The sequence below is a fragment of the Nerophis ophidion genome, linkage group LG24 (assembly GCF_033978795.1).
Source record: "Nerophis ophidion isolate RoL-2023_Sa linkage group LG24, RoL_Noph_v1.0, whole genome shotgun sequence".
In the NCBI taxonomy this organism is placed as follows: Eukaryota; Metazoa; Chordata; class Actinopteri; order Syngnathiformes; family Syngnathidae; genus Nerophis; species Nerophis ophidion.
This window is the reverse complement of record NC_084634.1, coordinates 31,535,256-31,560,765: the sequence shown is the minus strand read 5'-3', so window position 1 is coordinate 31,560,765 and position 25,510 is coordinate 31,535,256. Positions and strand designations below refer to the sequence as shown.

At 41.3% G+C, this 25,510-nt stretch overlaps 2 protein-coding genes across 10 annotated transcripts in view; one reads left to right on the top strand and one right to left on the bottom strand.

Annotated features, from left to right (window-relative positions):
• The window catches only part of si:ch211-278j3.3 (E3 ubiquitin-protein ligase RNF19B), a 42,945-nt gene extending 31,393 nt beyond the window's left edge, over nucleotides 1-11,552 (bottom strand). The window contains exons 1-4 of one of the 7 annotated variants that reach the window (XM_061886849.1): nucleotides 10,147-11,552; nucleotides 10,029-10,080; nucleotides 5,915-6,164; nucleotides 382-573 (exon numbers count right to left, since the gene is read on the bottom strand). The gene's annotated coding sequence lies outside the window, so the exon portion shown is untranslated. Of the gene's footprint in view, nucleotides 1-381; nucleotides 574-5,914; nucleotides 6,165-6,457; nucleotides 6,543-10,028 lie in introns of those variants that run through there. The other 6 variants (XM_061886856.1, XM_061886850.1, XM_061886855.1 and 3 more) reach the window with 6 other exon arrangements.
• znf513a (zinc finger protein 513a) overlaps nucleotides 11,075-25,510 on the top strand; it is a 40,529-nt gene continuing 26,093 nt past the window's right edge. Inside the window, exon 1 of one of the 3 annotated variants that reach the window (XM_061886859.1) lies at nucleotides 11,075-11,327. In XM_061886859.1, coding sequence (XP_061742843.1) covers nucleotides 11,168-11,327 — 160 coding nt within the window. In that variant the 5' untranslated portion in view covers nucleotides 11,075-11,167. The remainder of the gene's footprint in view (nucleotides 11,328-25,510) is intronic. The other 2 variants (XM_061886858.1, XM_061886857.1) reach the window with 2 other exon arrangements.

Below are 25,510 nucleotides of genomic sequence, written 5' to 3'. Positions count from 1 at the left end.
AAGGGCCACACACATATGCTACTCTCATAACAAAGTGTTTAAAAACGAGTATGCAAGTTGGACAAATGAGATGCCAAATCCAACCACTTTCATGTGGTATTGGACAGAAAGGAGGACTTTTTTTTCCCTCCATTTGAAAATGCGGACTTTATCAGCACCACTGTCTAATTCCAATCAATGCAAGTCATCAGAATCAAATACACCAACTTATATTCTTGTCTTCATGAAAGAAAGGAATCTATGTGTGTTAAACATGCTTGTATTATCATTAAACACCATTAACTTGTTAACAAAAATGTCTATTTCATAAATAAATAAATATAAATTATAAATAGGAATGAGGTAGATCTCCTCGACTTGGTCAATTGAAAAGTAGCTCACCTGCAGAAAAAGTGTGAGCGCCCCTGCTCGCAGCACTCCCCACAGTACAAGGTCGAAGGCCTTCTCCAAGTCCACAAAGCACATGTACACTGCTTGGGCAAACTCCCATGCACCCTCAAGGACCCTGCCGAGAGTACAGAGCTGGTCCACAGTTCCACGACCAGGACGAAAACCACACTGTATAGAACAGACCTGGGCAAATTAATGCGGCCCGTTAAGCTTTTCAATCCGGCCAGCCGAACATTCCAAAATATTTTTTTATATCTTTAAGATGGAAACTGTAGCTGCTATTATGATGTGCAGTGATGTTTTCAAATGACCATAAGTCTTGAACTATACAAAGTATTTCAATGGTTGGAATATACGCTTTTGCATGATATACTAGTTACTATGGTAATCTAATTAGTTACTATGGTAATCTAAATCAGAGCAGCTCAGACGAGGCACGAAGCAGTGTGGGTGGGGAGCGTTTCCACAGAGTGTCCGCCTGAAATTCTGGTGTCAGGGACCGACACGAAAGGAGATTTTTACAACAAGGTTCTAAAGCTTAGTGATACATCAGATGTATCAGATTGTAGGTGTGCTTTTTTCTTTTACCCTTCAGGTTCATATTTCACTGTGTTTGTGGATTTTTTGTTGTGTTTCTCTTGATTGTAAAATATGTCGATCGAGAGGGGGTGTGACGTGACAGTGTTTTGTCCTTCAAAGTTAATTCTAGATCCCAAATTCTTTATTTTGGTGTACATTCTGGGTGTCTCAATCAGTAAAAAAATGTAAAATTCCACTCCGTTTTTTCAGGTGGTCTGTCGTAACGTTTTTAGCTTTCAATCAAACATTATTTGTATTAGTGTTCCTAAACATAGGACCCAAGCCCACATACTGTACAGCATATTGTCACAGCTTACTTATATGTGTATGTATATATACATATATATATATATATATATATATATATATATATATATATATATATATATATATATATATTAGCCATGTCTTAAAGCCCCTCTTTCCGAGAGTGTTTCAGTGTTCCTGAGTGTTTCACCTTTATCTTTAGGTTTTAGACCAAAATGAGTCCATTCTCCCTTTTCTGTCTACACATTGTGTCTGCTTGTAAGTACTCTGTGATTGTGCGCTGCCAAACATGCTCCTCTGCAATGTCACAACGGGACAATGACGAGCTGTCATTGCCAGGAAACCGGTACTTTTCAAACAGTATAGTACCGTTTTTGATTCATTAGTACCGCGATACTATACTAGGACCGGTATACCGTACAACCCTAATATATACATATAGTTATTTTACATGCAGTCGGGTTTTGGCCCTCAACCAAATTTTATTAGCACGATTCATCCCCCCCAAGTCAAAAAGTTTGGAAACCCCTGATCTATATATTCTACCTCTTGGCAAATTTCCTGTAAGCTTAAAACACATTAGTGGTTCTTGTCCAATTTTCTCCAACTCATCAGCTGCTGATTTCTAGTGTAATATTTAATAGTTTGGTTTGGATTATTAGTGACATATGCAGAAAAGGTGCAATTTTGAAGAAATTGTCAGGAGAAGTGTTTAATTAACTGTTACTGAGAGTGAGATACCACATTTCCCATGTGAGATTATGTTTGTTTACGTGGCAAAAGATACTGTTGTCAGTCATTGGCACTCTAACCTTTACTTTACATAATTTGGGAGAACTTGGGGTTTGGGGGCCTCTAAGACTCCCTAGACCCGAAGCCCTTACCCCAACCCCCGCAGTGTCATTTGCCATGTACACTGGTGCTTTCCATCATTTTCAGCAGACTGCATTGCAAAACGATTGCCTCACTACCCTTTTTCCTTTCACAGTATATCCACTAAAGACTGGGGCCATTTAAATCCCTTCTCTACTAAATGTACTAGGGTTGTCCCGATACTAATATTTTAGTACTGGTACCAAAATGTATTCAGATACTTTTTGATACTTTTCGTCACTTTTCTAAATAAGGGGACCACTAAAAAATTGCAATATACGCTTTATTTTAACAAAAAATCTTGCGGTACATTAAACATGTTTCTTATTGCAATTTTGTCCGTAAATAAAATAGTGAACATACAAGACAACTTGTCTTTTACTAGTGAGTAAGCAAATAAATGCTCCTAACTTGTCTGCTGACGTATGCAGTAACATCCATCCATCCATTTTCTACCGCTTATTCCCTTTTGGGGTCGCGGGGGGCGCTGGCGCCTATCTCAGCTACAATCGGGCGGAAGGCGGGGTACACCCTGGACAAGTCGCCACCTCATCGCAGGGCCAACACAGATAGACAGACAACATTCACACTCACATTCACACACTAGGGCCAATTTAGTGTTGCCAATCAACCTATCCCCAGGTGCATGTCTTTGGAAGTGGGAGGAAGCCGGAGTACCCGGAGGGAACCCACGCATTCACGGGGAGAACATGCAAACTCCACACAGAAAGATCCCGAGCCTGGATTTGAACCCAGGACTGCAGGAACTTCGTATTGTGAGGCAGAAGCACTAACCCCTCTGCCAGGCAAAATTATAAAGGACAAGCTGTAAAAAATATTATCAATCCACTTGTTCATTTAATGTTAATATCTGCTTATTTGCTGTTTCAACATGTTCTATCTACACTTCTGTTCAAATGTAATAATCACTTATTCTCTTGTTTGATACTGTACATTAGTTTTGGATGATACCACAAATGTAGGTATCGATCAGATACCAATCGTTACAGGATCATACATTGGTTATTGTCAAAGTCCTCATGTGTCCAGGGATACATTTCCTTAGTTTACAAACATGAATTTTGAATAAAGGAAAAAAGATTTTGTGACGATAAAAAATATTGATGTATTCATAGTAGTATCAACTATAAAAATATTTTACTTGGTATCGTTACAGTGGATGTCAGGTGGAGATCCACCCAAGGCATTTGTTTACATTATAACGTGGGTGAGCTATTGTATCCTACGGTGTGTAGTGAAGCATGTTTAGCTATTCCTTGTCCTGCAGGGATGATACTTGTAAGAAACTCACTTTATTTGTCGCCATGGAGGTGAGGATTAGTGATTTAAAAGTAGATAAAACACTGCAGACTGCGGATGGACGTTAGCAGCTAACTAGCTAGCCACTTTACATAGCAAACGAGACTGTGGTCAAAGTTGGAATTGCCACAAAACACATTTTAGAATACTAATCACTCTACTGCTATTTGTGCAACCCCCCCCCCCCCCCCCACTTTGTTATGTTCCATGTGTCAGGCAAACCGTGATAATTGGGGCTATATAAATACACTTCCTGATGTACAAAACCCAAAAGCTGTGAAGTTGGCACGTTGTGTAAATGGTAAAAAAAAAAACAGAATACAATGATTTGCTAATCATTTTCAACTTTTTTTTTTTTTTGTAAATAATCATTAGCTTAGAATTTAATGGCAGCAACATATTGCAAAAAAGTTGGCACAGGGGCATTTTTTACCACTGTGTTACAGGGCCTTTCTTTTCAAAAAACTCAGTAAACTTTTGGGAACTGAGGAGACCAATTTTTGAAGCTTTACAGGTGGAATTCTTTCACATTCTTGCTTGATGTACAGCTTAAGTTGTTCAACAGTCAGGGATCTATGTTGTGGTATATTAGGCTTCATATTGCGCCACACATTTTTAATGGGAGACAGGACTACAGGCAGGCCAGTCTAGTACCCACTATTTTACTATGAAGCCCCGCTGTTGTAACACGTGACTTGGCATTGTCTTGCTGAAATAAGCAGGGGCGTATGTTGCTCCAAAACATGTATGCACCTATCAGCATTAATGGTGCCTTCACAGATGTATAAGTTACCCATGCCTTGGGCACTAATACACCCCCATACCCTCACATATACTGGCTTTTGAACTTTGAGCCTAGAACAGTCCGGATGGTTCTTTCTCTCTTTTGTCCGGAGGACACGACGTCCACAGTTTCCAAAAACAATTTGAACACTTTTACAGTCCATCTTAGATGAGCTCGGGCCCAGCAAAGCCGGCAGGGTTTCTGGGTGTTGTTGATAAATGGCTTTCGCTTTGCATAGTAGAGTTTTAACTTACACTTACAGATGTAGCGATGAACTGTAGTTACTGACAGTGGTTTTATGAAGTGTTCCTGAGCCCATGTGGTGATATTCGGCGTGGCGCAGTGGGAGAGTGGCCGTGCGCAACCCGAGGGTCCCTGGTTCAAATCCCACCTAGTACCAACTTCGTCACGTCCGTTGTGTCCTGAGCAAGACACTTCACCCTTGCTCCTGATGGGTGCTGGTTAGCGCCTTGCATGGCAGCTCCCTCCATCAGTGTGTGAATGTGTGTGTGAATGGGTAAATGTGGAAGTAGTGTCAAAGCGCTTTGAGTACCTTGAAGGTAGAAAAGCGCTATACAAGTACAACCCATTTATTTATTTATTTTATATCCGTTACACACTGGTGTCACTTTTTCATGCACTACCACCTGAAGAATCCGAAGGGATCCTCAACTTTCTCAGTCATTTTTGCCACTTGTGCCAGCTTTTTTGAAACATGTTGCAGGCATCAAATTCCAAATGAGCTCATATTTGCAAAAAATAACACATTTTCCCGGTTCCAACATTAAATATCTTGTCTTTGCAGTCTATTAATTTAATATAGGTTGAAAAGGATTTGCATATCATTGTATTCCGTTTTTATTTACCATTTACACAACCTGCCAACTTGTAGTACTTTTTGCACAGTACACTCCACAAAATAACATTCGACTAATGTGTTTCTTCATTGCACCAGCTTCATTTTAGGTCTACGGTCAACAGCAGTGACAACACATATTGGTTCAAGTCGAGAATAATGCCTTTAGAAGACAACAACAGATGGACTTATTACACAACCAGCATCTTCCAGACTCTCCCATTGGCTCCAAAAATGCACAGCCTAGATTGCAAATCATCTTGTATCTTTCTTGAATCAGCGCAGATGTGCTGTTTTTTGTTTGTTTGTTTTGTTAATCGTAAGGATGTGACACTTGTTAGCCAGCTGTTGCCAAGGTAGGATCTTAGAGGAGGGGAAACCTAGGGATTGATGATGCTGATGCAACCCTCCCTGTGTGCAACATCTGCTCACTGGACAGCATCCCACAGCAGCAATGCGGCTTTCGGGAGGCAGGAGGGTGACCTCAGCCTGCCCACACACACACACACACACACACACACACACACACACACACACACACACACACACACACACACACACACACACTGGCATCCCTGACCAAAATATAGCGAGTGATGCTGATGCTGCAGAGGCACACAATAAAGGTGACATCATGTCATAGTTCCCTGGAACTCTTTAACACACACAACCCGCAATTAAGACACCCCGTCGTGATGCAATTTTACCATAACAGCAGCATCGGACAACTTGTGGCTTTGTCGAAAACGCTCCACATAAATTTAGTCAAAATGTGAGCACAGTTGGCTCAAAAGGAAATAAAAGCAACACATATAAAAAGATGCATTACGTAAACGGCTTCTTACCTCTCCTTGCAGCGTATTAAACAAATGGCTCCTCCCCTAAAGACGCAATGAAGATCCTCATCCTCCTCATTTCCAGGCGGTGTCCTCCGCCCGTTTCCCCCCCGGTAAAGCTGCAGAGAACCGGGGCTGATTTGTTATGGAGGGGCGGTGGGTAGCAAACAGAGCGATGCGTCCGCGGTGAGGCGAGCCTTCCCCCGGCGTGCACCTCGCTGACGACCCGCTGTATGTGTTTGCAGCAAGGGGTGGCACACTGCAGTGACATGAACCAATGAGATGACGCAGTAGCTTAGGATCTCCTATTCATTAATAAGGTCCTCTAAAAAAATACGCACTCGTTGCGCCTTTTTTTTTTTTTTTTAGGATTTTACTACGCATCACTGCTGAATTATATTAGCCCTCAAGTGTATGCTAGTTTTAGGCTATATTTCACATACGATTCTCTTTTCTTATTTATTTGATTTTTATTTATTTATTTATACGTATGTTTTTTTTTACTTCATTTATTTACACAATAAGTACAGTCATTTATGTATAAATAGTTACCTAAAGCGATGATATTTTTTTTAAAGCCAACAAGTGCATCGATGACAAACCCAAACAGGAAATGATTACCGGAAGCGAAAATAGCTAGTTGAAAACAATAAGAGCTTTACATCCGGCACTTTCAAAATAAATGTTTTAAAGCCGTTTATTTCACAACGTAAATGACTGTTAAAATAAATAGCTAGAGAGCACAAGAGTAATACTAACAATACTGATACCAAGAACATAAAAAAATTTTATTCTTGTACTACGACTTTATTACCATAATTTCACATTGTTTCATTGGCCAAATATCATCCATCCATCCATTTTCTACCGCTTATTCCCTTTTTTTTGGGGTCGCGGGGGGCGCTGGCGCCTATCTCAGCTATAATCGGGCGGAAGGCGGGGTACACCCTGGACAAGTCGCCACCTCATCGCAGGGCCAACACAGATAGACAGACAACATTCACACTCACATTCACACACTAGGGCCAATTTAGTGTTGCCAATCAACCTATCCCCAGGTGCATGTCTTTGGAGGTGGGAGGAAGCCGGAGTACCCGGAGGGAACCCACGCATTCACGGGGAGAACATGCAAACTCCACACAGAAAGATCCCGAGCCTGGATTTGAACCCAGGACTGCAGGACCTTCGTATTGTGAGGCAGACGCACTAACCCCTCTTCCACCGTGAAGCCCTGGCCAAATACCACTACCTCAAATTATTGCCACCATTAGGACTTGAAATCACAAAATCCTCCACAAAAATGCAAAACATTATTTTAAGAAGGACTTGGATTTGTTCAAATAAATATAGGCATTAAAGGCCAACTGAAATGAGATGTTCTTATTTTACGCACCACTTGTCCAAGTGTTGTCATGCATTATACGTCTAAATCAGGGGTGTCAAACGTAAGGCCACCGGGAACAGGTTTTATCTCGATCCATCCATCCATTTTTTTTACCGTTTGTCCCTTTCGGGGACGCGGGGGCGTACACCCTGGACAAGTCGCCACCTCATGGCAGGGCCATCACAGACAGTGTTCGCGGTATAGCTCGGTTGGTAGAGTGGCCGTGCCAGCGACTTGAGGGTTCCAGGTTCGATCCCCGCTTCCGCCATCCTAGCCACTGCCGTTGTGTCCTTGGGCAAGACACTTTACCCACCTGCTCCCAGTGTAACCCACACTGGTTTAAATGTAACTTAGATATTGGGTTTCACTATGTAAAAGCGCTTTGAGTCACTAGAGAAAAGCGCTATATAAATATAATTCACTTAATTTCACTTATATCTCCAAGGTTCTCATAGTCATCATTGTCACCGACGTCCCACTGGGTGTGAGTTTTCCTTGCCCTTATGTGGGCCTACCGAGGATGTCGTAGTGGTTTGTGTTGTGGTTTGTGCAGCCCTTTGGAACACTAGTGATTTTAGATTAGATTAGATTAGATAGTACTTTATTTATTCCGTCAGGAGAGTTCCTTCAGGAAAATTACAATTTTCAGCACAATCCCATTCAAGATCAGACAAACATTACAGGGAGACAGAACAGGATCGCTGACGGGTCTGCCGGCTTCCAGCGCCCCTTACAAAAAAGATTACATACAGGTAAACAAGGGGGGAGGGGAGAAAAAAATAGAAGATTAAAATAAAAAAAAATAAAAATCGGTCTTAGCCTAGGCCCTGGAGAGGGGGTGCAGACTGAGGCCAAGGGGAAAAAAAACAACAACGATTTAGGGCTATATAAGTAAACATTGATTGATTGATGATTGAAACGGGGATAGCAGGTCCATTCTATGTGTCATTTCGCGATATTGCCATATTTTTGCTGAAAGGATTCAGTAGAGAACATCGATGATAAAGTTCGCAACTTTTGGTCGCTAATAGAAAAGCCTTGCCTTTACCAGAAGTTGCAGACGATGACGTCACCCGTGTGAGGGCTTGGATTGATTGATTGATTGAAACTTTTATTAGTAGATTATACAGTTCAGTACATATTCCGTACAATTGACCACTAAATGGTAACACCCGAATAAGTTTTTCAACTTGTTTAAGTCGGGGTCCACATTAATCAATTCCTGGTACAAATATATACTATCAGCATAATACAGTCATCACACAGGTTAATCATCATAGTATATACATTGAATTATTTACAATCCGGGGTTGGGATGAGGAGTTTTGGTTAATATCAGAACTTCAGTCATCAACAATTGCATCAACAGAGAAATTGACTTTAAAACAGTGTAGGTCTTACTTAGTAGGATATGTACAGCCAGCAGAGAACATAGTGAGTTCAGATAGCATAAGAACAAGTATATACATTAGAAGTACATTTGATTATTTACATTAGGTTATTTATAATCTAGGGAGATAGGCTGTGAATGGAGGAGGATATTAGTAAAGGGTTGAAGTTGCCTGGAGGTGTTGTTTTAGAGCGGTTTTGAAGGAATATAGAGATACACTTACTTTTACACCTGTTGGGAGTGCATTCCACATTCATGTGGCATAGAAAGAGAATTAGTTAACACCTTTGTTATATCGGAATCTGGGTTTAACGTGGTTTGTGGAGCTCCCCCTGGTTGTGTGGTTATGGCGGTCATTTACGTTAAGGAAGTAGTTTGACATGTACTTCGGTATCAGGGAGGTGTAGCGGATTTTATAGACTAGGCTCAGTGCAAGTTGTTTTACTCTGTCCTCCACCCTGAGCCAGCCGACTTTGGAGAAGTGGGTTGGAGTGAGGTGTGATGTGGGGTGGAATTATTACCCTAATTTCACATTGTTTTATTGCCCAAATACCACTACCTCCAAATTATCGCCACCATTCGGTCTTGAAAGTTTTAATAGATTTTACCCTTTAAAATAGTTTTTAATCATATTTGTTTTTATATTGTTTTTATTGGTTTTATTTTTATTAATTTTTTTGTTTTATTCAGTCATTGGTGGAGCATAATATTGTTTTTAACATGGCTGTGCAGCACTTTGGAAACGTTATTGTTGTTTAAATGTGCTATATAAATAAAGTGGATTGGATTGATTGGATTGAAATTACACAATTCTCCATAAAAATGCAAAACATTATTTTAAGCAGGACTTGGATTTGTTCAAATAAATATAGGCATTAAAGGCCTACTGAAATGAGATTTGCTTAAACGGGGATAGCAGGTCCATTCTATGTGTCATACTTGATCATTTCGCGATATTGCCATATTTTTGCTGAAGAGAACATCGACGATAAAGTTCACAACTTTTGGTCACTAGTAGAAAAGCCTTGCCTGTACCGGAAGTCGCAGCCGATGACGTCACCCGTGTGAGGGCTCCTCACATCCTCACATTGTTTTTAATGGGAGCCTCCCACAAAAAGAGCTATTCAGACCGAGAAAACAACAATTCCCCCATTAATTTGAGCGAGGATGAAAGATTTGTGTTTGAGGATATTGATGGTGAAGGACTAGAAAAAAAAAATCAAGTTAAAAAAAAAAGGCGATTGCATTGGGACGGATTTAGATGTTTTTAGACACATTTACTAGGATAATTCTGGGAAATCCCTTTTCTTTCTATTGTCTTGCCAGTGTTTTAGTGAGTTTAATATTACCTGATAGTCGGAGGGGTGTGTCCACGGGTGTCTTGAGGGAAGTCGACGGCAGCTGTATGGACGGCACAAGCTCAGCGGATCTCCGGTAAGTGGTGACTTTTTACCCCAATTTTCTCACCGAAAACTGCTGGTTGACATTTGTTTGGGATCCATGTTCGCTTGACCGCTCTGATCCATAGGAAAGCTTCACCTCCGGGAATTTCAAACAAGGAATCACTGTGTGTTTGTGTGGCTAAAGTCTAAAGCTTCCCAACTCCATCTTTCTACTTTGACTTCTCCATCATTAATTGAACAAATTGCCAAAGATTCAGCAACACAGATGTCCAAAATACTGTGTAAGTGTGCGGTTAAAGCAGACGACTTTTAGCTGTGTGTGCGCAGCGCTAATATTTCCTTACAGTCCGTGACGTCACACGTATACGTCATCATCATTTTCAACAAGAAACTCCCGGGAAATTTAAAATTGCAATTTAGTAAACTAAAAAGGCCGTATTGGCATGTGTTGCAATGTTCATATTTCTTTATTGATATATAAGCTATCAGACTGCGTGGTCGGTAGTAGTGGGTTTCAGTAGGCCTTTAAAATGGGTGTTATTTCGTGAATATGCTGCCGGAAGTGACAAAGAGCGAAAATGCAGCTCCATAAAAACGTCATGAACTCCGACAGGGTCTGGAGGCTCTTTCAAAATAAAAGAATTAGTTTATACTATAAAAGTACACAAAAGTTATGCATCGTACGTGAATCCTGTCAAAATCTAGTCGTAGTTCAAACACGTTTTTTCAGAAAAATACGTCATGTAATTGACAAGAATTGTGTGGATGCGTATTAGTTGTGCTAAGTGTATTAGGTGTACCTAATGTTATGGCCAGCGGTTGTGCGTTCTTACAGAGATAAACAAACTCGAAGTCTCCTTGTGTGTTGTGACTCGGACGTCATTCGACACTCTTTAAAGCTCTAATAGTAGCAAATATTTCCTTGAGACGTGGTGGATGAAAGGGTGCTGCAAAAATGCAGGAAAAACACCGTCACTTACGCGACGACGTATGCGCGCTTTAGTTGTGAAGTGCCCCCAACCGGAAGTCGCCTTGTTGTTCCTGCTCCGGCAGATCACAGAGCGAATGGGAAAATCAATTAAGTTATGAAAAATAGCTTTAATTGCCTTTCTTTGTCGCCGAGGCTCATGAAGAAATGGCGGATCTCCAGACGCGGTGCACTCCCGTGGAGCCGCGCCGCAGCTAATGGGGCGCACTGCGGCGGCGAAGACGCCACTAGGGGGGAAGAGTACTTTCTCTTTTTCGGTAAGTTAGCATGGAGGCTCACTTTTGCACCGTAGTTGACGTTAGCTTCTCCCTGGCTAAGTTAGCCGTGATTTGACGCGGATAGCGGCCGCTAATTACAACCAAGAAAGGCATGTGTTTGTTTTTGGCGTCCGTGTTTGCTTCCCGTGTTGTGTCGGGTCAAATGTGAAATGGTTTACATTTAGCAGCCTCCCCTAGCAAACCTGCTGAGCTTGCTAAACATTAGCCGTCTGCTCTTTTTGGGGGACGTGGTGCAATTAAGTAATCTCGCCGGCTGGGGCCAATTTAGCGTCTTAATTACTGCGTCAAAATCTGGCTTTGGTGAAAACACATGCGTGGAAAGTAGGCCTATTTTAATGTTGACATGGCCATTTAAAAAAAAAAAAAGCCACATTATGTGACCTGGTAGTCTTGTTTACTCAACTACAGAGAGTACGGCATGTATCAATTGGTTAAAACAAGAACAACGGAAAAACTCATACACATGCTACTCTTATGGGGCCAGTATGCTGTGCTCGTTTTTTTGGCCCCTGGCACGTTACAGAAATACAATTAGATATATAAGACAATCTGAAAAAGAGCAAGTAGGTGTTGAAGGCCTACTGAAATGAGATTTTCTTATTTAAACGGGGATAGCAGGTCCATTCTATGTGTCATACTTGGTCATTTCGCGATATTGTCATATTTTTGCTGAAAGGATTTAGTAGAGAACATTCACGATAAACTGTGGACCTGTGGATCGACAGGCGGATCGGTGCGGCATCTTCAGTAATGCGGACGTTGTACCGATCCGTTGTGGTGAAGAAGGAGCTGAGCCGGAAGGCAAAGCTCTCAATTTACCGGTCGATCTACGTTCCCATCCTCACCTATGGTCATGAGCTTTGGGTCATGACCGAAAGGATAAGATCACGGGTACAAGCGGCCGAAATGAGTTTCCTCCGCCGTGTGGCGGGGCTCTCCCTTAGAGATAGGGTGAGAAGCTCTGCCATCCGGGAGGGACTCAAAGTAAAGCCGCTGCTCCTTCACATCGAGAGGAGCCAGATGAGGTGGTTCGGGCATCTGGTCAGGATGCCACCCGAACGCCTCCCTACGGAGGTGTTTAGGGCACGTCCAACCGGTAGGAGGCCACAGGGAAGACCCGGGACACGTTGGGAAGACTATGTCTCCCGGCTGGCCTGGGAACGCCTCGGGATCCCCCGGGAAGAGCTAGACGAAGTGGCTGGGGAGAGGGAAGTCTGGGTTTCCCTGCTTAGGCTGTTGCCCCCGCGACCCGACCTCGGATAAGCGAAAGATGATGGATGGATGGATGGATTCGGATAAAGTTCGCAACTTTCGGTGCTAAGAGAAAAGCCCTGCCTCTACTGGAAGTCGCAGACGATGACGTCACAAGTGTGTGGGCTCCTCACATATTTACCTTGATTTTAATGGGAGCCTCCAACAAAAAGTGCTATTCGGACCGAGAAAACGACAATTTCCCCATTAATTGGAGCGAGGATGAAAGATTCGTGTTTGAGGATATTGATAGCGACGGACTAGGGGGAAAAAAAAAACGCGATTGCATTGGGACGGATTCCGATGTTTGTAGACACATTTACCAGGATAATGCTGGGAAATCCCTTATCTTTCTATTGTGTTGCTAGTGTTTTAGTGAGTTTAACAGTACCTGATAGTCGGAGGGTTGTGTCCACGGTTGTCTTGATGCCAATGTCTCAACGCACTCGACGGCAGCTATGGATGGCACAAGCTCAGCTTTTTCTCCGGTAAGAAGCAACTTTTTAACCACAATTTTCTCACCGAAACTTGCTGGTTGACTTGTAGTCGGGATCCATGTTCGCTTGACCGCGCTCTGATCCATAGTAAAGTTTCACCTCCAGGAATTTTAAACAAGGAATCACTTAGCAGCCTCCCCTAGCAAACCTGCAGAGTTTGCTAAACATTAGCCGTCTGCTCTTTTTGGGGGACGTGGTGCAATTAAGTAATCTCGCCGGCTGGGGCCAATTTAGCGTCTTAATTACTGCGTCAAAATCTGGCTTTGGTGAAAACACATGCGTGGAAAGTAGGCCTATTTTAATGTTGACATGGCCATTTAAAAAAAAAAAAAAGCCACATTATGTGACCTGGTAGTCTGTTTACTCAACTACAGAGAGTACGGCATGTATCAATTGGTTAAAACAAGAACAACGGAAAAACTCATACACATGCTACTCTTATGGGGCCAGTATGCTGTGCTCGTTTTTTTGGCCCCTGGCACGTTACAGAAATACAATTAGATATATAAGAAAATCTGAAAAAGAGCAAGTAGGTGTTAAAGGCCTACTGAAATGAGATTTTCTTATTTAAACGGGGATAGCAGGTCCATTCTATGTGTCATACTTGGTCATTTCGCGATATTGTCATATTTTTGCTGAAAGGATTTAGGAGAGAACATTCACGATAAACTGTGGACCTGTGAATCGACAGGCGGATCGGTGCGGCATCTTCAGTAATGCGGACGTTGTGGTGAAGAAGGAGCTGAGCCGGAAGGCAAAGCTCTCAATTTACCGGTCGATCTATCAATCAATCAATCAATCAATGTTTACTTATATAGCCCTAAATCACTAGTGTCTCAAAGGGCTGCACAAACCACTACGACATCCTCGGTAGGCCCACATAAGGGCAAGGAAAACTCACACCCAGTGGGACGTCGGTGACAATGATGACTATGAGAACATGATACTGTGATACTGATGATACTGATGACTATGAGAACATATGAGAACATGATACTGTGAAAGATCAATCCATAATGGATCCAACACAGTCGCGAGAGTCCAGTCCAAAGCGGATCCAACACAGCAGCGAGAGTCCCGTTCACAGCGGAGCCAGTAGGAAACCATCCCAAGCGGAGGCTGATCAGCAGTGCAGAGATGTCCCCAGCCGATACACAGGCGTGCAGTACATGGCCACCGGATCGGACCGGACTCCCTCCACAAAGGAGAGTGGGACATAGAAGAAAAAGAAGAGAAACGGCAGATCAACTGGTCTAAAAATGGAGTCTATTTAAAGGCTAGAGTATACAAATGAGTTTTAAGGTGAGACTTAAAAGCTTCTACTGAGGTGGCATCTCGAACTGTTACCGGGAGGGCATTCCAGAGTACTGGAGCCCGAAATGAAAAAGCTCTACAGCCTGCAGACTTTTTTTGGGCTTTGGGGATCACTAATAAGCCGGAGTCCTTTGAACGCAGATTTCTTGCCGGGACATATGGTACAATACAATCGGCAAGATAGGATGGAGCTAGACCGTGTAGTATTTTATACGTAAGTAGTAAAACCTTAAAGTCACATCTTAAGTGCACAGGAAGCCAGTGCAGGTGAGCCAGTACAGGCGTAATGTGATCAAACTTTCTTGTTCTTGTCAAAAGTCTAGCAGCTGCATTTTGTACCAACTGTAATCTTTTAATGCTAGACATGAGGAGACCCGAAAATAATACGTTACAGTAGTCGAGGCGAGACGTAACAAACGCATGGATAATGATCTCAGCGTCTTTAGTGGACAGAATGGAGCGAATTTTAGCGATATTGCGGAGATGAAAGAAGGCCGTTTTAGTAACGCTTTTAATGTGTGCCTCAAAGGAGAGAGTTGGGTCGAAGATAATACCCAGATTCTTTACCGTGTCGCCTTGTTTAATTGTTTGGTTGTCAAATGTTAGAGTTGTATTATTAAATAGAGTTCGGTGTCTAGCAGGACCGATAATCAGCATTTCCGTTTTTTTGGCGTTGAGTTGCAAAAAGTTAGCGGACATCCATTGTTTAATTTCATTAAGACACGCCTCCAGCTGACTACAATCCGGCATGTTGGTCAGCTTTAGGGGCATGTAGAGTTGGGTGTCATCAGCATAACAGTGAAAGCTAACACCGTATGTGCGTATGATGTCACCTAGCGGCAGCATGTAGATGCTGAAGAGTGCAGGGCCAAGGACCGAACCCTGGGGAACTCCACACGTTACCTTAACGTAGTCCGAGGTCACATTGTTATGGGAGACACACTGCATCCTATCAGTAAGATAAGAGTTAAACCAAGACAGGGCTAAGTCTGACATACCAATTCGTGTTTTGATACGTTCTAATAAAATATTATGATCGACAGTATCGAAAGCAGCGCTAAGATCGAGGAGCAGCAACATAGATGACGCATCAGAATCCATCGTTAGCAATAGATCATTAGTCATTTTTGCGAGGGCTGTCTCCGTCGAGTGATTTGCCCTGAAACCGGATTGAAAGGTTTCACATAGATTGTTAAACGCTAAGTGTTCATTTAACTGCTCCGCAACAATTTTTTCGAGGATTTTTGAAATAAAGGGAAGGTGAGACACCGGTCGGTAGTTTACCATGAGGTCAGGATCGAGGTTAGGTCTTTTAAGAAGAGGATGAATAACCGCTTTTTTGAATGCTAGGGGAACAGTGCCCGAGGAAAGTGATAAGTTTATAATATTTAGCACTGATGGACCTAATAATACAAAGAGCTCCTTGATCAGTTTCCCAGGAAGAGGGTCAAGTAAACATGTTCTTTGTTTTATTCCATTTACACGTTGTAACAATTCCTCTAATGTTATTTCCTCAAAACGAGAGAAACTATTTTGGAGGGCAGTATCCGCCGTATATACAATCGTGTCAGTGTTAATAGAACCCCGTTGTAGCTGGGACGCATTGTCTTTAATCTCCTTTTGTAATGACTTCAATTTTCTTACTAAAGAATTGCATAAAGTCATCAGCTGAGTGGGTGGAGCTACTGGAAGGAGTCCCTTGTTGGGTTAGCGATGCTACCGTACTAAACAAAAATTTAGGATCGTTTTTATTACGGTGGATGAGATTTGAGTAATATTTAGCTTTAGCTAAGGTAAGCATGCGTTTATAAGTTATTAAACCATCACTCCATGCTTGATGGTGCACCTCAAGTTTAGTTGTGCGCCATTTGCGTTCCAGCTTTCTGCATGATAATTTCTGAGCTCTAGTTTCTTCTGTAAACCACGGGGTGCGCTTTTTGGAGCCTTTTTTAACTTTAGCGGTGCTATGTTATCAATGGTTCCGCGCAGGGCGTCGTTAAAGTTGTTAGTGAGGTTATCAATAGAGCCCACATATTTTGGGAATGGTGCCATTACCGAGGGCAGTAGGTCAGCAAGAGTTGTCGTTGTGGCCGTATTAATGTTGCGGCTGCTATAGCAGTTATTATTATTATTAGTTTGACGAACATGCGTCTGAACCTCGAATTTTATAAGGTAATGATCGGACAATACTTTAGTATACGGGAGTATCGTAACTTTGGAAGCGGTGATACCCCTGACAAGCACTAGGTCTATCGTATTACCGTTGCGATGCGTGGGTTCATTTATTATTTGTGTGAGACCACAGCTATCAATTATAGTCTGGAGCGCTACGCACGGTGGGTCCGATGGGGTATTCATATGGATATTAAAGTCCCCCATTATGATTATATTATCGGCGTGTGTCACTAGATCAGCAACGAACTCTGAGAATTCATTGATAAAGTCCGAATAGGGCCCTGGGGGGCGGTAGATAACAGCCAGGTGTAGAGGCAGCGGTGTGACAGACCTCATAGTAAGCACCTCAAACGATTTATATTTATTATTTATGTTAGGACTAAGGTTAAAGTTTTCGTTGTATATTAGTGCGACCCCCCCACCCTCTACATTCCCATCCTCACCTATGGTCATAGAGCTTTGGGTCATGACCGAAAGGATAAGATCACGGGTACAAGCGGCCGAAATGAGTTTCCTCCGCCGTGTGTCGGGGCTCTCCCTTAGAGATAGGGTGAGAAGCTCTGCCATCCGGGAGGGACTCAAAGTAAAGCCGCTGCTCCTTCACATCGAGAGGAGCCAGATGAGGTGGTTCGGGCATCTGGTCAGGATGCCACCCGAACGCCTCCCTAGGGAGGTGTTTAGGGCTCGTCCAACCGGTAGGAGGCCACGGGGAAGACCCAGGACACGTTGGGAAGACTATGTCTCCCGGCTGGCCTGGGAACGCCTCGGGATCCCCCGGGAAGAGCTAGACGAAGTGGCTGGGGAGAGGGAAGTCTGGGTTTCCCTGCTCAGGCTGTTGCCCCCGCGTCCCGACCTCGGATAAGCGGAAGATGATGGATGGATGGATGGCATTCACGATAAAGTTCGCAACTTTCGGTGCTAAGAAAAAAGCCCCTGCCTCTACTGGAAGTCGCAGACGATGACCTCACAAGTGTGTGGGCTCCTCACATATTTACCTTGATTTTAATGGGAGCCGCCAACAAAAAGTGCTATTCGGACCGAGAAAACGACAAGTTCCCCATTAATTTGAGCGAGGATGAAAGATTCGTGTTTGAGGATATTGATAGCGACGGACTAGGGGAAAAAAAAAAAAAACGCGATTGCATTGGGACGGATTCCGATGTTTGTAGACACATTTACCAGGATAATGCTGGGAAATCCCTTATCTTTCTATTGTGTTGCTAGTGTTTTAGTGAGTTTAACAGTACCTGATAGTCGGAGGGTTGTGTCCACGGGTGTCTTGATGCCAATGTCTCAACGCACTCGACGGCAGCTATGGATGGCACAAGCTCAGCTTTTCTCCGGTAAGAAGCAACTTTTTAACCACAATTTTCTCACCGAAACTTGCTGGTTGACTTGTAGTCGGGATCCATGTTCGCTTGACCGCGCTCTGATCCATAGTAAAGTTTCACCTCCAGGAATTTTAAACAAGGAATCATCATGTGTTTGTGTGGCTACAGGCTAAAGCTTACCACCTACATCTTTGTACTTTGACTTCAATATTAATTGAACAAATTGCAAAAGATTCAGCAACACAGATATCCAAAATACTGTGTAATTATGCCGTTAAAGCAGACGACTTTTAGCTGTGTGTGTGTGTGTGTGCGCAGTGCTCATACTGCCTAAAAACCTGTGACGTCTTGCGTACACGTTATCATTACACAACATTTTCAAGACGAAACTCCCGGAAATTTAAAATTGCAATTTAGTAAACTAAACCGGCCGTATTGGCATGTGTTGCAATGTTAATATTTCATCATTGATATATAAACTATCAGACTGCGTGGTGGGCAGTAGTGGGATTCAGTAGGCCTTTAAAGGCCTACTGAAATGAGATTTTCTTATTTAAAGGCCTACTGAAACCCACTACTACCGACCACGCAGTCTGATAGTTTATATATCAATGATGAAATATTAACATTGCAACACATGCCAATACGGCCGGTTTAGTTTACTAAATTGCAATTTTAGAAAACGTCGTGGAATGATGACGCGTGCGCGTGACGTCACGGACTGTCAGAAAATATTAGCGGAGCACCTCTCACGACTAAAAGTTGTCTGCTTTAATCGCATAATTACACAGTATTTTGGACATCTGTGTTGCTGAATCTTTTGCAATTTGTTCAATTAATAATGGAGAATATAAAGAAGAATGCTGTTGGTGGAAAGCGGTGTATTGCAGCTGTCTTTAGCACCGAGACACAGCCAGAGTTTCTTTGTTTTTAACACAGAGCCGTCAAGCAAATATGTTTCTCTACGTCAACCAGCATGTTTTTGGATGGGAAAATTGTGATATATACCTTACCGGAGACATAATTAGATTATTTGTCCTCCTGCAGTAGCTGTTTAAGAGGCAGCTGTAAGCTTGGCTCCTCGGCGTCTCTCTGAGACACTGACGTGTTCACCGCAGCCATCCGACCTCGAGTTATGTCTTTATAATCTCACTAAAACACTATTAAAACAATAAGCAGGTAAGGGATCTTCCGGAATTATCCTAGAAAATGTGTCTACGTCTGAAACGCTCACACTGTTGCCGCCCGGAAAAGTCGCTTTTTATTTTATTTTATTTTATTATTATTTTTCTAGTCTTTCGCTATCAATATCCTCATCCACAAATCTTTCATCCTCGCTCAAATTAATGGGGAAAATGTTGTTTTCTCAGTCCGAATAGCTCTTGCTGCTGGAGGCTCCCATTAAAAACAGTGTGAGAACGTGAGGAGCCCTCACCCTTGTGACGTCGTTGTCTGCGACTTCCAGTAAAGGCAAGGTTTTTTTATAAGCACCAAAAGTTGCAAACTTTATTGTGGATGTTCTCTACTAAATCCTTTCAGCAAAAATATGGCAATATCGCTAAATGATCAAGTATGACACATAGAATGGACCTGCTATCCCCATTTAATTAAGAAAATCTCATTTCAGTAGGCCTTTAAACGGGGATAGCAGGTCCATTCTATGTGTCATACTTGATCATTTCGCGATATTGCCATATTTTTGCTTAAAAGATTTAGTAGAGAACATCGACGATAAAGTTCGCAACTTTTGGTCGCTAATAAAAAAGCCTTGTCTTTACCGGAAGTAGCAGACGATGTGCGCGTGACGTCGCGGGTTGTAGGGCTCCTCACATCCTTACATTGTTTATAATCATAGCGTCCAGCAGCAAGAGCTAGTCGGACCGAGAAAGCGACAATTTCCCCATTAATTTTAGCGAGGAGGAAAGATTCTTGGATGAGGAAATTTACAGTGAAGGACTAGAAAAGAAAAAAAAAAGGCGATTGCAGTGGGGGCGATTCAGATGTTATTAGACACATTTACTAGGGATAATTCTGGAAAATCCCATATATTTCTATTGTGTTGGTAGTGTTTTAGTGAGATTAAATAGTACCTGAAAGTCGGAGAGGTGTGGCCACGGGTGTGTTGACGGCAGAGTCTCTAAGGAAAGTCACAGCAGCTGCAGGAGGTAGCTGGCCCCGCTGATGTCTCCGGTAAGAGCAGACTTATTAGCACAATTTTCTCACCGAAAACAGCCGATTGACATGTGGTCGGGATACATGTTCGCTTGTCCGCTCTGTTACATAGTAAAGCTCCGACTTCGGGAATTTTTAAACAAGGAAACACCGGCTGTTTTTGTGGCTAAAGGCTAAAAGCTTCCCACCTCCAACTTTCTACTTTGACTTCTCCATTATTAATTGAACAAATTGAAAAAGATTCCACAACACAGATGTCCAGAACACTGTGCAATTATGCGATTAAAGCAGACTACTTATAGCTTGGATCGGGCTGGAAAATAATGTCCGCTACAACCCGAGATGTCAAGTCATCATACGGCGACGTTTTCAACACGACACTTCGCGGGAAATTAAAAATTACAATTTAGTAAACTAAAAAGGCTGTATTGGCATGTGTTGCAATGTTAAGATTTCATCATTGATATATAAACTATCAGACTGCATGTTCGGTAGTAGTGGGTTTCAGTAGGCCTTTAGTATGGTGTATTGTTTGGGGCTCAGATGTTAGAGCAGCTAGACAGAAACATCAGGGTTCCCGGTTTGAATCGAGCTTCTCCCATCCTTGTCACTGCTATTGTGTTATTGGGCAAGACATTCCACAGTGCCAGCCGCCACACTGGTTTAAATGTACCGTAATTTCCGGACCATAGGGCGCACCGGATAATAAGGCGAACTGCCGATGAACGGTGTATTTTCAATCTTTTTTCATACAAAAGGCGCACCGTATTATGAGGCCCATTATAGGAGTCATATATATTTTTTCTAAACCTAAATAATTTCCTTGTGGTCTTCATAACAGGTAATGGTGGTTTATTTGGTCAAAATGTTAAATAGATGATGTTTTACAGATCATCTTCAAGTCGCTTTCTGACAGTACAGTCTCTTCCGAATGCACCGTTTTGTGGGCGGACTTATTTACGTGGCTCACTTTCAACAGCGTCTTCTCCCCGTCATCTTTGTTGTAGCGGTGTAGCGTGCAAGGACGGGAGTGGAAGAAGTGTCAAAAGATGCAGCTAACTGTTTTAATGACATACCGACTTTACTTCAATCAATAAGGGAGCAGCATCTTCACTAGTGCGACAACAATGCCGGAAATGTGTCTCTAAAGTTCCTTGGGTGAATAATGTAAACTCACTACATTGGTATGTTTTAGCGCTTTCATAGTGAGTTTACTGACGGATATAAGTAAGAACTTTATACTACTTTATATTAGAAATGGCAACAGCGGAGGATGAATGTCCCATAACAAGAAGACAGAAAAAAAGGAGAAGCTTATCCACTATGGTGTTGCCACAGACTACAAAGGCGCACGCAAATAATTTTTCAAGACTCATGCAGATCCCAAATATAGGTCAGCAGGTACCAGAAGGTAAGAAAAGTTGCTTTTGCATAAAAATGTGAATCAAAAAGCCAGATAATGTCTTACACACCATAATAATTCTAGTATGTCGTACAATCCATCAAGCAGTGCGGCTTTATAGCTTACCAAAGTACTAAAACATTTTGATAGATTTTTGAGCATTGTATGTAATATTCTATATTTCTATATTTTCCATGGAATATGTAAAATGTTGGTGTTGTTTATTTGAGTCATATTGCAGTCTACACATATCTCTTGTGTGTGACTGCCCTGTCACACTTATCATGAGACCATGTACCAAAAAAATAGCTTTGAGGTCAGTAAGCAAAACCAGAGTTATTCCGTACATTAGGCGCACCAGGTTATAAGAGCACAGTTGAGTTTTGAGGGGGAAAAAATAGTTAAAGTGCGCCTTATAGTCCGAAAAATCCGGTAGTTGAAATGTAGATAATGGAGCAGTGCTACAGAATTTTCTTCTGTTAGGCCGCACCTTGGAAGGAGAAAATATTTTGCGCCCCCACTCTCCTCCGTGACTATAAATAGTATAATTTGTGTATAAAATTGTTATAACTATACCTCTGCATAACATTGTAAAGTTATTTACAATGAAACAACCCTTTTTTTGTTGAGTACATAAGTCCACATGTGTTCATACATGTTTCAGTTTTGATGCCTTCAGTGACAGAAAACGGTGAAATAACTGAACACATGTTTTATATTCTAATTTCTTCAAAATAGCCACCCTTAGTTTGCTCTGATGACTGCTTTGCACACTCTTGGCATTCTCTCGATGAGCTTCAAGAAGTAGTCATCTAAAATGGTTTTCACTTCACAACTCATCGAGAGAATGCCAAGAGTGTGCAAAGCAGTTTCAGTTATTTCACCTTTTCTTGTTAAGTACATAACTCCACATGTGTTCATTCATAGTTTTGATGCCTTCAGTGACAATCTACAATGTAAATAGTCATGAAAATAAAGAAAACACATTGAATGAGAAGGTGTCCAAACTTTTGAGATATACAGTATATATATTTGCACACAATTCTGAAGTTAGTGTACTTATATATACATTAAATATGTGTAATGTAAATAAATAAGACTCTAAAGAAATGTGATATTGTAATCACTACACTTCAGTTTTTTTTTTTAAATCTAGTATTACAACTGTGTGGTGTCTCAGAGTGATCTGTAATCAAGTTTACAGAGCTGTTTTTATACGTAATGCTTTGAGTTTGCATACTAATTTCATACCAAAATTGAAGAAGGAAGTTTGACAACTATGTAAGAATAAGTTCAACCTGCGGTAAAGTCAAATGTTCGAGGGTAATCGCCAATACGCTGTGATATGGATGCGTGTGCATGACCACATACAAACACACACATAGACGCGCGTACATAAATACATACGCTTTTTTTTTACCGCAGAGCATTGATTGTGACGTAACAATTTTTGACATGAAAATTATAAAGTATAAACAAAACACAAAAAAGTCCTAGTTACCTGAGATACTAGTATGTCATCATCAGTAAGTCAATATTTTGACTTAGTAATTTGATGTTAGTTTGTCTAAATTGTCAGACGATCGCTTCTCTGATGTCGCTATCATGTTCAGAAGTATTTTCTTTATCTGGACATCTTCTACTGCATTCAGCAACTTTGTCTCCATTGGAAGTTTTCGTTTTAGTCTGTGGTGCTTGTGGCTGTTGAGTTTTGCCTAGTGAAAAAAAAATGTATAAGGATTTTTATAAAATTACATTCAATATTTATGAATACATTATTTTGGATAAACCCACTTTATGAGTACAAGTGTATGTTATTTACAACATCTCAAATGGCCCTCAACATCGTCGGGAAACAATGTGTGTCAATAAAGCACTTTGAGGTATTTTAATTTTGACAGAAAAAATAAAACATTTAATGCAACTGCAGTTTTACTTAACTCAATATTATTTATTACAAAAAACTTCTCAAAGCATATTAATACAACTAGGGCTGGGCGATATGGCCTTATTTTAATCTCTATTTTTAGGCCATATCGCAATACACAATATATAATCTCGATATTTTTTCTCTGGCCTTTTATATAACACTTGATACATATAATCACAGCAGTATGATGATTCTATGTGTCTACATTAAAACATTCTTGTTCATACTGCATTAATATATGCTCTTTTTAAACTTTCATGCAGAGAAGGAAATCACAACTAAATCAATTGACCAAAACTATATATATTAAACAGTTATAAAGCACACACATTCATGTCATTTTCCAAAACAGAAAGTGCAAGATTGTCAGAGACATTTTAAAACAAGCGAAGAAGTCCCAAGAGCTAGCTTATGTAACCGAGGATCGGACCACCAAGTGCCCTGCTTTCGGCTGCCACACAGTTCACAACGCACCTGACCTCTATGGCCCCTCTCATGAGTGGTGAGCCCATTGGAGGGGGGACCCACGTTGCCTCTTCGGGCTGTGCGCGGCCGGCCCCCCAACTCCGGGGCTGGCTCCAGAGGGGGGTCCCGGTGATCCCGGTCCAGGCGAGGGAAATTGAAGTCTCTGTTTTTGTATTCCCATAGAAGTCTTCAAGCTGCTCTTTGTCTGATCACTCACCTAGAACCTGTTTGTCTTGGGAAACCTTACCGGACAACATAGCTCCTAGGATCATTGGGACAGGAAAAATCCTCTACCATGATAAGGTGGCAGCTCAGAGATCTAAATGTCTAAATAAAAACACTTACCGGTAACTTTAAAGCAAACTATCCATCAAATTATTAAAAATGACATTACATTTTACATTGTTCTTTACAACATATGACTGTAAATTGAAATAAACTACCACTGTTTTTTGCATTAAAATTCTGTTGACTGAGCTGCCAGTTTTTGACTGTAAAATCTATGGTTGTTGTTTTTAACGGTGTATCACTGTAGATGGAAAAATGATACATTTGTTTTTACGGTAGACAGACTGGCAGCTAAGTTGCCAGAATAAAAAAAAATAAACTAGTACTGTTTTTCCATTAACAATATAATTTTGTAATAAACAATTGTAAAATACTGGCAACTAAGCCGCAAGCTTTTTCCATAATAATAGAATAAATTAATACATTAAAGAGATTGTTTGACAAAAACAGAATCTCAGTAAAACTAAAATAATGCTATTTGGTAACGGTAGAAGAGAAAGTCAAATACAAATAGATGAAATAGACATTCTTTCTTTCTTTCTTTGTTTATTTACAACACAATACATCGGACAATTTCATAATACATCACATCATGTCCGAAAAGGAGTAGGAAGAAGCAAAGCTTATTTAATCCTACCCCTTTCCCACGTCAGAGCGCCCACAAATAAACAATCTTGGTCCCAGTATTGATCCCTGGGGTACACCACAAGATATATCCAACCGTATTTTCACCCATCTTCACATATTGCTTCCTGTTGGTTAAATAGCTTCTTACCCAGTTCAATACCAAACGTCTAATGCCATATCGTTGTAGTTTTTGTATTAAAATACCATGATTAATTGTGTGAAATGCTTTTGTTGCAACCATTAATACTGCGGCTGCACATTCTTTACCGTCTATTGCATTGGTAATTTCCTCTCTTATTTCGAATAATGCTATTGATGTTGAGATATTTGCTCTAAATCCAATTTGGTTCTCCACGAGCGTCCCACTTTTGTTGATACATTTATCTAATCGGCTATTGAATAGTTTTCCCATGATTTTGGAGAATTGTGGAAGTAATGTGACTGGTCTGTAGTTGGTGAACTGGTGTATGTTTCCATTCTTATGAATTGGTCCAGCTTTTGCAATTTTCATTGAAAGACTACATTAAATCCAATTTCTATGTACAATGATTGATGATACAATGAACTGGCAATTTCATATAAAATATATACCATATTAAGTGGCAAGAAATACCGTACATCAATAATGAATAAAGCTAAATACAAGCTGTAGAAAATGGATGGATGGATGTATTGGACTAAAAATCACTTCATATTCTTTACTGCTCGCC